Source organism: Thunnus maccoyii, chromosome 23 (assembly GCF_910596095.1).
Source record: "Thunnus maccoyii chromosome 23, fThuMac1.1, whole genome shotgun sequence".
Taxonomy (NCBI): Eukaryota; Metazoa; Chordata; class Actinopteri; order Scombriformes; family Scombridae; genus Thunnus; species Thunnus maccoyii.
This window is the reverse complement of record NC_056555.1, coordinates 5,674,568-5,689,089: the sequence shown is the minus strand read 5'-3', so window position 1 is coordinate 5,689,089 and position 14,522 is coordinate 5,674,568. Positions and strand designations below refer to the sequence as shown.

Sequence of the window (14,522 nt, the reverse complement as noted above, 5' to 3'; positions counted from 1 at the left end):
GGCTATTTGACTCAAATATCAACAAGAGACTCCACGACCAAATTGAAAAACATATGTATGAAACCTGCTATAACTCCCAAATTGATTGATGTTTTAATAATTTAATTTCTACGGTGCACAATGAGCTTAAATGTTTGCTACAATGTTGTTAAATGTCTGTTTAAATCAGTTAACATGAGGTAAAACTGACTATATTTTCAGGTACAATCAATTGAGAAACACACAAAATGCTCAAAAGTCAGACTCTTCAGTTATGTATGTAAATATGGCTGTAATCTATATGGTCAAAACATTATTGATTGGGCCTTTAAAGCAGGAAATTAGAATTAGTCAGTGTGTTAGAAGAAGCTAACATGCTTGGCGCTAGTCATACCCGCTGGTGATCTCATCCATCCGGCCGTTCTTTCCTAGGATGTCCCCATCACTCATGTACCCTGCCACCTCCATCTGCTTCCCTCCTTCCAGCCCTCCTCCTCCCTTCTCCCCCTGCTCCGCCCCCCTCGCCCCTGCTGCTGCTCCTCGCCTCAGGGGGGCGCTGTACACAAACCTGGAGGGGTCCGAGTGCCCACTGTAGCGGCCTGTGGTGGTGCCAGCGCCTGTCGTGCTCGCCCTGGGCGCAGCATAGCTGCTGGGCATTGAGGGGGCGTCGCCTGCCTGGAGACGTGGGGTTTGGGATTGGCCCAGACGCCAGGCCATGGGGGAGGAGCGTGCGGTGAGGGCTGGGAGACTCCGCCCGTTGACCTCAGTGGTTACCGTGGTATCAAAGGTTGTCTCTAGTGTACTGTGGAGACAGAGGAGTAGAGAGAGAGATGTATGGAAATTTATTCTGGCTTTCAACATGATACAGCAAAAACTCACTAAGCTTGGTATTTGTCAAACATCTGACATTTGCTCAACATTCTTTAAGGCTCACTAAAGAGGGTCTTTGCAAAAGTGCCTCAAATGGACTGAAACCACCAGTCCAAGACATTGTAGCTATCATATCAAGAGCACTCTTGTGCGAAGGGCAAATCATTCAGGTGAAAAGATCAGTCATACAGAGCTGTCTACATCAGTTGAGTGTCACTTCCTTCAAATCACATGCTGCTTCTTCTTCTAACATTGTGTATGTGTGTGTTTGTTTGTTGTGTGTGTGTGTGTGTGTGTGTGTGTGTGTGTGTGTGTGTGTGTGTGTGTGTGTGTGTGTGTGTGTGTTTGTGTGCTGGTGAGTGTGTGACCTTCCTAAAGTGCTGTTTCTTCCAGTGTGTTAACTTAAAGGGGGAAGAGAGAAGCGAGTGTCTCACATGAGAACATATGTCAGACCATCACAGTACATCACATTGGAGGAAGACATCTGTTTCCATCCAACTATCAAGTAAATTTTACAAAACACTTTTGAAATGTCACAAAAAGTAAAATCTGGATTAGGTGCATTTGCATCAGCAGAGTAAATAACCCCCCTGAACAGCAGAACCCAAAGTTGTTAATGCATTTTTGAAAAACAGTTGGCAAGTGTTGTTGTTCTTTATGGAGTTATACAAGAACAAAAACTATGAAATAATGCAAAACAATGGTCACACAAGGACAATGGACATTACAGTATATCACATTAAAGGACCAGTGTGTAGGATTTAGTGGCATCTAGTGGTGACGTTGCAGATTGCAACCAAATGAATACACCTCCCCTCACCCTCACTCTCACCGTTCAAGCGTGTAGGAGAACCTATGGTGGCTGTTAAACTTGTGAAAAAAGTGAAAGGCCCTCTCTAGAGCCAGTGTTTGGTTTGTTTGTTCTGGGCTACTGTAGAAACATGGCGGTGCAACATGACAGGCTCCGTGGAAAAGGACCTGCTCCCTATGTAGATATAAAGGGCTCATTCTAAGGTAACGAAAACACAATGATTCTTATTTCCAGGTGATTATACGCTAATTAAAACATACTTATGAATATTATATTCCATTTCTGCCAAGTCTGCTCTGTTAGATGCCACTAAATTCTACATACTGGTCCTTCAGTACCACGTTCTACTACAGAATATTCTCTCAGGGAAATTATACAAAGCCTACATAATGACACACAAGTTGTAGCCTTTGTTAAAAAGCTTGGAAGCTTTATAGAGACACTGAGGAATCTTAATTGACTTGTGTCATTTTTGTCATTTTTTTTGTCATTTTAGTTGAAAATGCATCTAAAGAGAGAAAGAGATCTTGTGGAAGACATAAAAGAGAAAGAAAAAGAGGCAGTGTAAACAAAAGCAGCCAAGACAAGGAATGAAACCTGATGGATGGAGACAAAAAGAACTGACTCACTATCCTGACTATCCTCTATTAGCCCTGCAACAGCTACTGCTGTCAATTTTTCCCTTAATGCTGTAGAGGGCTTTGAATATGTCAACTGCAACACACTACTTTTATCTTTCAATGAATGCCTTGCAGGGACATTTTTTGAAACAAAAGGGATCAAAACCCAAATTGACTGTGACAACCACATAGTAAAGATGCAGCAGGTGAGATAAAGACAACATCTGTAGACTGTGAACACAAATATAACATACTCATGGCCACTCACACACCAAGCCCTGCAACATGATGCGTCTGGACACGTAAAGCCAAGCATGGCAGCAGTGGTACCTAGCTTGAGCTCTCTCTGCTGGGAAAAACAGTGCACTGCATTCACATAGTGAGGCAAAGAAGAAACCTGACATTAAACCAGGAAAGCTGCTCTGCTTTGTGTTTTTAAGGATAAGTTGCTAATATACATACATTCTGGCCACAAATATCCCTGTGTAAACACATGTGTTGTATTATATCTATTACCATAGAAACAGGACTCACGCATGTAGCAAAAACCAACAGTGGAAACAGGATTAAGCTTTACATGTATGTCATATTTGATTTTCAAAATATCAGGATATGATGTTTGTACGCTCATACATAAAAATGTATCATTATCAGTATATGCACTGTATATAAGAATTCTTTACATGTTTGCTGCACAAATGCTGCAGTGTTGTTTTACCTTTGCTGAATTCTATTTAGATTAAAAAGATTATAATTTTAAGCAGAAAAAATGACTGTAGCAGAAGATGCAGTTGAAGTGAGGACAGCAGCTGGATAGGTGGGATGAGATACCTATTTGGATGCCTACCTCTGTGTGTGAGCCTTCATTAGGTGACAGAAGCAATGACATCTTAAAGCAATGTCTCACACATAGCAGTGAGAGAGGTGTGAGAACATCCTTGTGAGTGTGTGTGTGTGAGTGTGTGTGTGTGTGCTTGGTGAGAAAAGGCAGGGAAGACTGCACCCCTGTGATGCCAAGTGCCAAAATGAGAAGGGCAGCGATGCCAGCCATATTCACAACGCATCTCTATCAACACCTCCTGAGATCGACACACACACACGCACAAAGACACACACACACAAGAGAAATGACACACGCAATGCCAAATGAAAAAAAGAAAAAAGAAACAACTGCTTATCTGACAAGAGATCACAGCCGAATATGGATAAACAGAAATCAATTTGCCACAGTATAGAAATCAAAATCATTTAAACATTCGTACACAATGTAGCTTGCTAAATCAGCTTATCTTTATCTCCATGCAGCAGAGAGGAAAAAGGAGAGAGACTGATAAACCGAGTGAGGCTGTACAGCGTGTGTGTGTAGGTGTTGAGATAAAGGGGCATGGAATCGAAGAATATGGCTGAGCAGCAAACAGAGGAAAGATGACGTGATATTTTTTTAAAAACCTAACCTACCACATGCAGACATACAATATATGTTAAGTTATTATATTACATTCTCTTTTTTTTTCCACTTTATTGTCAATAGGTCACACCTCATCTTTCACATGTCAAGTGGCACAAAATCAATACACTCTAAAATGTATGATAGGCTACAGAGAGAATTTTTAAAAATATATATATCGCATTTTTAATGTCAACATATTGTTGCTGACATTTCAGATACTGAATAATTATTATCAAGGACCAGAAGTCTCTAACTATAACCAGCAGTACTCTGTATGTTTTTTAAAATTAAAACCACATTTCCCATAAACCCCGTTTGTTTTAAGGAGGATCTTTGCTTCCTCAGTTTAAAACTGATGAAATTCAAGTACAAAAAGAGACACTTTAAACCAATAACATAATGTTACTGAGGATATGTGAAATCAAAAACCAACTTGGAGCTATTTTCAGAGGTGATTGATCAAGTAGATGCCTCCAAAGGTGTCAATATCCAGATATTTTTTAACCTCTGTGAACTTGGTGACACTTTCATCTGGGTATGTAAGATTATAAAATAAAATAAGCACACAGTATATGACTTTTCCAACAGTTCTTCAACCTCCACATTTTAAAAAGTTTTAGTGTTTTAAGTGCTACAAGCATCCTGTTGTTTGGCCATGAGATAATCCAGTGGGACATGACGACTAAATCTTTTTGGACATATGTTCATCTAAAGCTTGGAGGTGAAGAGAAAGCTGGCTAGAAATCAAACGATGAAAAAAAGGACAGACGTGGAGGCCATCACTGTCGTCATTGTGTTGTGTTTTGAAACAATTTTTTGTTCATCACTTCAACAGTATTCAACTCTCTGTCTGCTATTCAATGTCTGGAATAAAACTGAGCTACATCCAAAATAAATCCTAATACAAGGAGATTATTTTATGTTTAGCCAAGAGCTCAGTGGGAGAAGAATTCCATGCTGACAGCAGGGAACTGCTTATTGCTGAGTAATGCTAGATATAAATACACTGTAACTTTCTCTTACTGCTGAGAGTTTAACAGTTAAACATCTCTTTCTTATGGAGGTTAATTCACTGATCTTGGTAAAAATGTAATTGTGCAGAATCTCCTCAAAGGCGCTCCACAAATGTCATGTTTAGTATTAGCCACATTTTTTTTTAGTAATAGCTGTTCCATCCAATTTGGAGTCATATAGTGAAGTTTCTAATATACACGCAATAGCAGCAATTGGGATTCTCTGTAAGCTTGCAAGAAAATTTAAAGTGGAGATCAAATCTACCCTGTGAAGGAAAACAGTGGAATCAGCCATTGTGAGTCAAAGGCCACAACAGGAGCAAAACATTTTAAGCCTCCAGTCTACTTTTGGATTAATAATTATTTTAGTTTTTATGCCAGGGTCGAGTTTTGTTTTCAATTTTCAAGCAGTTATTTGCTTTCTAGAAAGTAATGATCCAAATTAGATCACCACCACCACCTTTGTTGAGATGAATATATATTGGAAGAATATTTTAAGTTTTGGTTTTCCAGTTAAAGGGGTTCAGATGCTCTAGGCACCTGGTGGTTTTCTTCAGACTGAACTAGTGTTGCTCGAGTCACCATCATCCCGTTAAAGGAGCTGGTATGAACTTGATTTGGCTCTGCAACATAAGCTGAAAAACTAAGGCTGTGTCTGAAATGACTCCCATGTTCACTCACTCACAACTCCTCATGTTCTAGACACTCAATACTTAACTCTATAGTGAGCCGTAAATCAATATTTCAGGCTCTTATGAATCATTTTGCATCATTACTGACAGGTGTGGTGTTGCACAACTGTAATTCTAACATCCATTAAATGTGACACTGGGGCAATGTGGGATTGCTAGCAGAGTTATATACGAAATACTATATAATGGTCTATATTTACGGTCTGCCATTAGGGAGTGATTTTTAACACAGGATTGTATTCTATTGAGTTGCATTAGTTCAAATGTAAAGACTCCAGTTTTACTTTTGCTGGGCTCAACATCAACACAAACCTTGTACTTACAACAACAGCACTGAAACTAATAAGTATGCAAATTCTTATTGGCCCACATTAGTGGACAGACTTAAACTGGCATATTTGGCATGTTGTCAATGTATCTGTAACTTATCATTTTTTTATTGAAAATTTTTACCTATTCAACCAGCTATGATTTATCAGTTGTAGTCAGTGGTCTAGTTTCATGAGATATATTAATGTAAAAACACTGAAGTTACATTATTAGGATGGTGCCATCACTGGGTATTTCACTAGTGAAGATATTCCAACCTTCTTGCAGAACTAGATATCAAACTGATACACTTTGTAACTCAGCAACTCTTGTGTAGTGGGTACACAGTTACTGCTCACTGGCTTTTAAGGACAGAAAATGATGTCATCTAACATTTCCATGTGATGTGCATGTGTGTGTGAATCTGCGTGTATATGCTGTGTGTAGGAGTGAGGTTAGCTTTAGTACTGGCAGATGTTAAACCCTCTTAGGATGCGAGCAATTCAGAGCAATTGCTCACTGTCATCACAGGTCTGATCTTCAATCTGGACCCTGAGAAAGAGGCCCCGCCCCACTGATAACACAACCATCTTTCACACACATGCACACACACTCCAGTCACTTTCCATCTCCCATTACAGACTGAAAACTCATTTTGCCAAGAAAAGCCTTGTATTACCTTCCTCCAGCTGAATCATGTCATTTCTCTACTCAGTTGGACTGCTCTCAAGAACACTGTCAGGGATTGAAAACTGTCTCTGGCTTTGATTCCTCATTAATGTTAAGTATTTGTAATTTGGGTAGTTCAGGAATTCACTTTTATCGTACTGTTGCAATCATAGCAAATAGCCTGGTATTGGTGTGTCAGCTAAAAGCCTAAAATGCACATTTAACAAGAAAAAGCGTGCTTGCCTCTGAATCCTGGACATGCACTCAAATAGGACCAACGGCTATCTCCTCAATTCCAAAGCAATGAATAATTTAGCCGGCCCCCGTTGTCTCCATACTCCAAGTGTAAACACAAACTAAACAAACCCGACCGGGTGAGGCTATTATGTACCAAATGTCATCTGGCCGTTGCTGAATCCCCAAAGGACTAGACAGGGATCCCTCAGGCCCAAGCAGACGGGTAGACAAGAGGAGGGGAGATTTCCCTTTCCTGGATGCTCTGCCAGGTTTGTCCTTGAAGATCACAGCATTTCTTCACACATGGAGCTGTTTCTTATCCTTTCAAATGCCAATCAATAGCACATGTCATTGACTGGGTTGAACAAAAAAAACAATAGGGGGAAATTAAACGTGTTTTTTGATCAATCCTCATTGTCTGCGGAGGCCCCAAACGCATCTTGATCTCTGATGAATGCTGTGGATGTGACCTGAGCTGCCATGATGGCTGCAGCATCAAAACGGCAAGGTCAGTTCAATGAGAAAGGGAGAAGGTTGCACGATCTCTGAAACTGTAGCTCAACCCCACAAAATATTTGTGGAAGAGCTTTTTCTAGTGGGTCAATAATTATAGGTAACATTAGCTGTCTGACTTCCAGGCAAGCTGCACCTCTCTGTGGTTGGGTCACATTTTTCTATCTGAATTTTCGTGATGCGAAGTCTAGAGCAGGGAAATGGATCAGAGAGCTGCAACACATTACGATGAACACTAATGGTGAGAAGAGCAGATATTCAGTATACTACTTCAGTCAGTAGTATATTTTTTACTCTTAGTATATCTAATGTGGCTGCAGACTGTATGATCACAGGTGTGCTGCCATCAAACCAACCCAGTAAACTTGTTTTTTAGCCCACAGTAATGTGGTTAAATGTAGTTACAACATTAAGGGTTTTGTGTTCGGGGGTGCACTCAGATTGAGCTAGTTTTCAGTGCAGTTGTAGGACAGATGGGTAAAACATCTGTCTTGAATGTATGCCATAACAGAAGTTGCCAAAATGCATACAGCGGCAATGCCATACACATTTTGTTCACACTTGTTACGTGACAAGTAATGGCATCTAGATGTAACAGCAGGCCCACATTTCACTGAAATCTTGCTGCAGTACCACTTCTCCACCCCTGAGAGGAAATGTTTAATACATTCCCTTTTTTTTTTTAGCCAACTGATGAAGCTACTGTATTCTGCTCCACCGGTTTTAAAAGAATAAGCACACCTGTCCAGCATATGTAAAGAAAAAAGCTCTACATGGCTATGTGTGTGTGTGACGATGATGGAGTTGTGGGGGGATGTGGGGATAAGACGGACAAAGCACAGCAAAGACGGCAAAGAAACAAAAGCCACTGAAAATTGCAAAATAATGAATGTAAAACACCACTCTTTACATAAACTTTAACAACCGTAACTTACTGATCAATTCTCTGCTTTAATGCTGGCTTATAACTTTTTTTTAATAAAACTTTGACGAAGAACAGACTTGGATCAAAGCGTCTATTTGAAGAAATTTTGTGGCTTGGAGTAACTGTGCGGGCGCTCCTTTTTTTTATTGATGATATTTTTTTGAATAGCCTTGCACCAACGTGATGTATGTATACTTACATCACTTCAAATTTAACTTTCTCCCTTTAAGACATACCTCACTACAATTGTAACTGTATGAACAAGCATCTTGAAATGAATGCCTTCTGCTACTTTTATCCATTGTATAGTACACTGAGCCAGATTTTTTGAGGCAAATACTTTCACAGGCACATGCTGACGTAATGACTATTGTTTTATTTCATCCATGACAAGTAGTGTGTTAATCAAAAGAAGACGTTTCCTGTAGTTATGTGTAATAAAGAAGAAATTCTGTTGGCTGTGGCAGTGCTGGTGGATGAAACTTTTACGTTTTGATGTTTCCTGCTGTGCGTCTGAACACCCGGGCGTCAGGGCTGGAGTATGAACATTTACGGAGAGAGAATCCCAAAGTGGGAGCAAGAGAGGAAGACTGAGTGATGAGTATGACAGTCATGTCCAGCCGAGCATAACAGTGATTAATTACTAAAGGTGCTTCAAAGCTTCATGGTGATTACAGCCATTTCTTATCCAGGAGAGAGATTAGGATGGTCTGGCCAGGCTTTTGTCATGGACAGAATTCTCACTCCAAGGCTGTTGTCACATTCAGAATATTAACATGTAGAGAATATACACACACACACTGGCAAACGCTCATGAACTGACTTCATTTTTTCCATTAAACCTAATGGCTAAAAACTGCGTAGTAGTAGCCCATACACTATTTCACAGTGGCTGCTGCCATCTTAGACCGGTGTTTACTGCTTTGCTGTTCCGCTGCTCCGACACAAACAAACACACACATGCAGACACGCCGTATATGATGCTAATGTGGAGGTACGACGATGCATTTTCCATGTATTTCATGCTGACTGTCCTTGCACGTCTGATGAATGTGAATGAGACTTGTGTTCTAATCAAATATACCTCAGACCCCAACCCTGTGAGTCCCATTGGATTAAATGTGGTGGTAAGACAATGCCGCTGTATTGATTGTGCCTGGCTGAGACTCCTCTGAGGAAAAAAAAAAAAAAAAAAAGTAGAAAACAAACACACCCATGCACACACACACACACACACACAGACAGACAGACTGCCATCTGTCATGGCTGTCGGCAGCCTGGCCACCATCTTCCTCTGTAAATGGGGCAAAACACACAAAATAATAGACTGAGAGAGAAGCACGGAGACGAGTGGGGAGCCGTTGCCCGGAGAGCTGACATAAACCAATGGTTATCATTTTGTCTTCGCCTGAGCCGCAGTCTCTTCACTGTGTGTTGTTAGATTCTCAATGTTGCCCATGGCTCACAGATGGGACAGTCTTTTAAGGTGCTGGTTGTCCATCAACTCCTGAATGTCATTACATGTGTGCCAGCTGGTGAGGAAGGTGACGCTGCTTTTTTAATTAAATCCAGGAAATGTGGAGGAGAAGATGGCGTGGAAATAGAGGGAACGTCATTAATAGTTGGTGACATATCTCCCTGTTGGATCGGTGTGATAAACTGCGTAGGGTGAGCCTGAGATACAGTATCAAAATCAGAACTGCTTTTATTTGGACACCGGATGCACAAGGAAAGTGACTTGGATAATTGGTGCTAAGACATGAAGCTGTGATCACAAAGGAAGCCTTTTTCCTTCTCAGTGGTTTCGTCGCGACATGTGTGGGTCTTCGCAGTGTGTGTCTTTTGTTTTGGCTGTGACGCATTTTGCGGGAGTTGAAGCTTCAGACTCGCCACGCATTACGTCAGTGTGAAAATAGCAGTTGAGGGGGGGGCTCTGTATAAACTGCAGCTCTCAGATGAGACGATAAAACTCTGGTTGCTCTGTTGTTCTTGCAAGGAAAATGAAACCTCCACACAGGAAGGACCAGGGCTCGAATAAAAACTCGGGACATTACTGCAGAGAGGTGACAGTACGTACTGCCCTCAATTGTTTATATTTGTTTTCAACATTGTTCCTTAAAGCTGCTATGACCAATATTTTTATATTAACAATGGATCAAATAACTACCTGTATCTGAATCTACCTACAATCATGTGTCGATTGTAGCGATGGATATAAAAGAGAATTATCACTAATTCTGCAGTTCTCTTCAGCTCTTCGTAGCGTTTTAGCATCTTTTGACTCACTGTTTTGGTTTCATTGCCAGAAACGTATCGCTTTGTTCTCATGAACATTGTTTCTAGATGCAGCAGGCAGCCATTTTGACCAAAAAAGCTCCAAAAACCCACGGTACATAACTTGCTGAGCATCAAATGGCGCACAGACAAAGTTGGCTACTAGCTGGATTTAACAGCAAAAAAGGTATTTTTCTTACAAGTTGGTGGAGACCAAAACAGAGTTAGAAGGAGAGTGAAGATTGGACTTTCATTCATCATGTGTCTGCATCTGCTTGATGTGTAATTAAGTTGCTGTTTGCTGACACATATTAACTTTATAAGGCAATAACATGTCAGCACTGTGTTTATAGCTTGTTGTTCTGACCCCAAGTGGCCAAAAAAATGAATCAATGCAGGTTTAAGGTTAACCAGCTATTAATTAATTACATAGCTGGTGAGAGCTTGACTTGTTTATGACTTTCAGTGACCTTAATATGAAGCCCTCATATGTTTGTAATTGAGCATAATCAACCCAAACAAACCAAATACGATCAACTCTTCTAATTTTCTTCAGGCAAAAAAAAAGGCGAACTGTAGATGTGAATCATGAGTCTCTCAAACCTGGCTGGGTGCTAGAGCCACTGAAGGTGTGGGTGTCTTAAAATAACCACTGGCAAACCAAGCCAGCTTTCTCTGCATTTGATTTATTTCGAAAACAGTGTATGATTGAAACTGGATGATACCTGCAGAGAGCCAGGTGGGGGGTCGAATCTTTAAAGCTTTGAAACTAAGCTAATGTTGCAGTAGTGGTCAGGCTGGGCGGACTAACACTAATCTAATGCCAGTGAAAGTAGAAATAATTAAGTCAACCATCTCAGGAGCAGATGGGAATATTTTTATATTTTTATGTTTGAGTGATGAGATATAAATGATCTTATTTGAGGTGTTACATTACACTTTAGTCTTAGTTAAATAATATGGCAGCTTAAAGTTAAACTGTGCAGAATAATTCACTTCAACCCTGAAACAAGTCATTTGAGTTATATTCTAAAATTGTTTTAAAAATGTACTTTGATTGGAGGAGCTCATGTACAGTAAGACCCCTGACTTCACACTTAAAGTGACATCAGGCTATGTTTTAGGAGTGAATTACAGGGGCTGTTCAATTTTGCATGTGCTGTAGCTGCAGCCTTGACAGTACAGCAAGGTTTATATGACTGGAGGGTTGGTAGACTGAATCTAGGACTGTTTGGGAAAATTTGGACCGGGGATATGGATGGGAAATGACCACACTGTTGTATCTCTAAAGACCAGAATCAGTTGTCCCTTTTAATATATGTATATGGGCTTTACACACACACACACACATTTCAATACTCACTGTTCAACAAAGTCATTTTCTGCATTTTTTTATCACTTTTCTTAACTTAAACTAAACCGTACAAAAGAAATCAGAGTCATTCACCATTACCAGTAACTGATGGGCAGTACCATCTGTATGCCTACCTGTGGCTGATCTGTGTTCCCCGTAAACTGGACATGGTTTCTTCCAGGTTCTGCCGCAGGTCAGCGATGTTCTTCACCGTCCTCATGCGTCTTGTCTCAGGGTCCTCTCCTGGGGACACACATTTTATATGATTTACTAAGATGTCTGGACCTGTACCCACACACACACACACACACACACACACAAAACCACAGAGCACTCCTCCAAGTGATGAGGACATCTGACATACAGTTTTTCATTAGATGTCACTGAACGTCTCAGTAGGAAAACAGAATGATTACCAATCACGATGACAGCAACATGGATGAACATCCCTAAACCCCATGCTGACAAGTTGGAAGCCATACAATAAATGAGCCTGTCAGCCAAACAGGCTGCACCGCATACAGTTCTTTTACTCTAAAAAAGGGATACATTATTTTACGCAGTATTGACATTTTTCCTTCAGGCCAACGTAGACATGTCATGCCATGACACGGTACGCTCTGTCAGTTAGTTTGGGACACAATCATGCCAGCGAAAGCAAACTCTGTCATATCTCCTCTCCTTTTCTGTCAGGCACGTCGGAAAAACGCTGCCACTTCAGTCCACTGTCTTCCTAGCCCGCCCTCCAGCACCTTGAAGCATACATCTATGAAAGCATTTCAAGTGTTTTATGCACTTCTCAGTGCCTCCTGTACAGATGAAAAACTTGTTTCACTGAGGCATTAGGCCTATTCTGAAGGAGTGCTGCTAATAAGCAAAGGGTGGGCAACATTTCAGAACTGTGAGCTGTGGGTGCACACCAAAGTATCTGCTTGTCTGCTCCAATTAAGCCTCTCTGTTAGCTCGTCAAGCTAGCCTAAATCTGCAGGCGGGTACCAAAGAATGGGTAATTAACAAGTGGCAGAGACACAGAATAGATGGTGGTCACACTGCTTTCAAGTTTTAAGGTGCTTTCAGAAGAAAACAGTCTCCACAGTGGAAATGAATGAGCCAGCAGATCTCGTACAACGAGGCGACAATGCAGCATGATGGTAAGATGAGTGGGAGAAGCTGTGTTCTGTCAGTGTACACTGATTTCAGTGCTCCGAGCAAACATACTGACAGCAAGCTACTGTGATTACAGTGACTCGGGTAAATGAGGGCAGATGGGAGCAGTAGTAGGTTGGCGGTTTGAAAAGGCCCCCAGCGATTCCTGTGGCGCAGCTCAGCACCAGCAGGAGAAAAACAGTTGAGGTGTTTATATGAAGGAATATGAAGCAGGTCAGTATTAAAAACAAGCAGAAACCCTAAAACAGGTTCCTTGGATAACTATATATTTATAAAAATCAATTTATAGTTGACTTCAGGGCATTTGGTTTCTGCTCCTTTCAAAAAGAAATGCACACTGTGCAGGAAGAGCTCCATATGTTTCTTTTTTGCCACATTGCAAAAAATGATTTCAACAGACTATCACAACATTAATAGTACATAGCTGATCTTGTACACTGGCACTGCTCTTCTTGTTTTGGTGTATGCTGTGTGACAATACACATTGTTATGGCCAGTTTAGATCAAAGATTCATGAGGAGATGAGTTGAAACTTGCAACCACTTGCAATGCGCCGGTGTGCAACGTTCTGAAACCTGCCAGTTTACACCAACACGACTAGACGACAGGGTGTATCATTTCCATAGCAACAACTCTCTGTACCTCTGTTCTAACTGCCGGCTTTTCAGGCTTTTTTGTGGCTAGATACTTTGTAGCGTCTTAAACTATGAATAAGGATAGTGATAGTGAGTTACTTGCTGCAGTTGCAGTTCTAGCATTGATGAAATGGTGAAAACATAAAAAAACAAGAGGGTCGAGAATTTGTATTGCACGTTTATTGCAAATTTGTCATACAGACACGGCTGTTCCTCAAACAAACTGATGAGATGATCCTCTCTTTCCTCCGTCCAAAATTCTGCCATTTCTACTAGCTGACAGTTTGTAACTGTTGACCGGCTAACCAGCTGACTCCGCTATGAGCTGACTGGCTGTTGAAACAGGTCACTCGCTAAAACCAGCCAGTGGCGACTTGACAAACTGAGTCGCAGGCGACGCCACCAGGCAGCTTGAGCTGAGTTGAGATGAGCTAGTTTACAAGTAGCAACTTTTCCCTGCAACTTTCTAAAACGGTTTCATCTCGTCGTGAATCTTTGGTCTAAACTGGCTTTTAGAGTCACTTGGTTCACCAGTTAGAATATTGACTTGGTGATACTGACACTGGATTTATCAAAGTCTTTTTAATAGAAAAGGAATCTCTTCTTCTGAGTTAAACAGACATAATTCATTATTGTTGTATATATTCTATGTGGTCTGTTTAAGAATGTTTTACATACTGTGATTGTTATAGTTGGTGCAGCTATCTCGGCAATATAGAGAAACCTTGTTAAATAAAGATTAAATCAATGACTCACAATAGCACACAGCACAGGGACAACTGATTCTCATTTTCATTCATTACAGTTCTCTTGGTGAAAATGTTCTGGTACCCTTGGACTGAAAACTCCAGTGAATAAGCTGAAAAATGAATGCATGGACATCAAAACTGTTGAAAAGAGAATGAGTCATAGGTTTTACCCTGCCGCCAATTACAGGATTCAGTACAGGCTAACGTCAATCTCATTGTCCAACTCCAAGACCTCCAGAAAAACTCAAATATATT

General features: G+C 40.8%; 1 protein-coding gene across 12 annotated transcripts in view; it reads right to left on the bottom strand.

The window, feature by feature from the left end:
- nav3 (neuron navigator 3) overlaps positions 1-14,522 on the bottom strand; it is a 420,425-nt gene that overhangs the window by 60,121 nt on the left and 345,782 nt on the right. For 11 of the 12 annotated variants that reach the window (XM_042402532.1, XM_042402533.1, XM_042402528.1 and 8 more), the window contains 2 exons: positions 11,851-11,959; positions 374-781 (listed from right to left, as the gene is read on the bottom strand). In XM_042402532.1, the coding sequence (XP_042258466.1) occupies positions 374-781; positions 11,851-11,959 (517 nt within the window). The remainder of the gene's footprint in view (positions 1-373; positions 782-11,850; positions 11,960-14,522) is intronic. The other variant, XM_042402527.1, reaches the window with a different exon arrangement.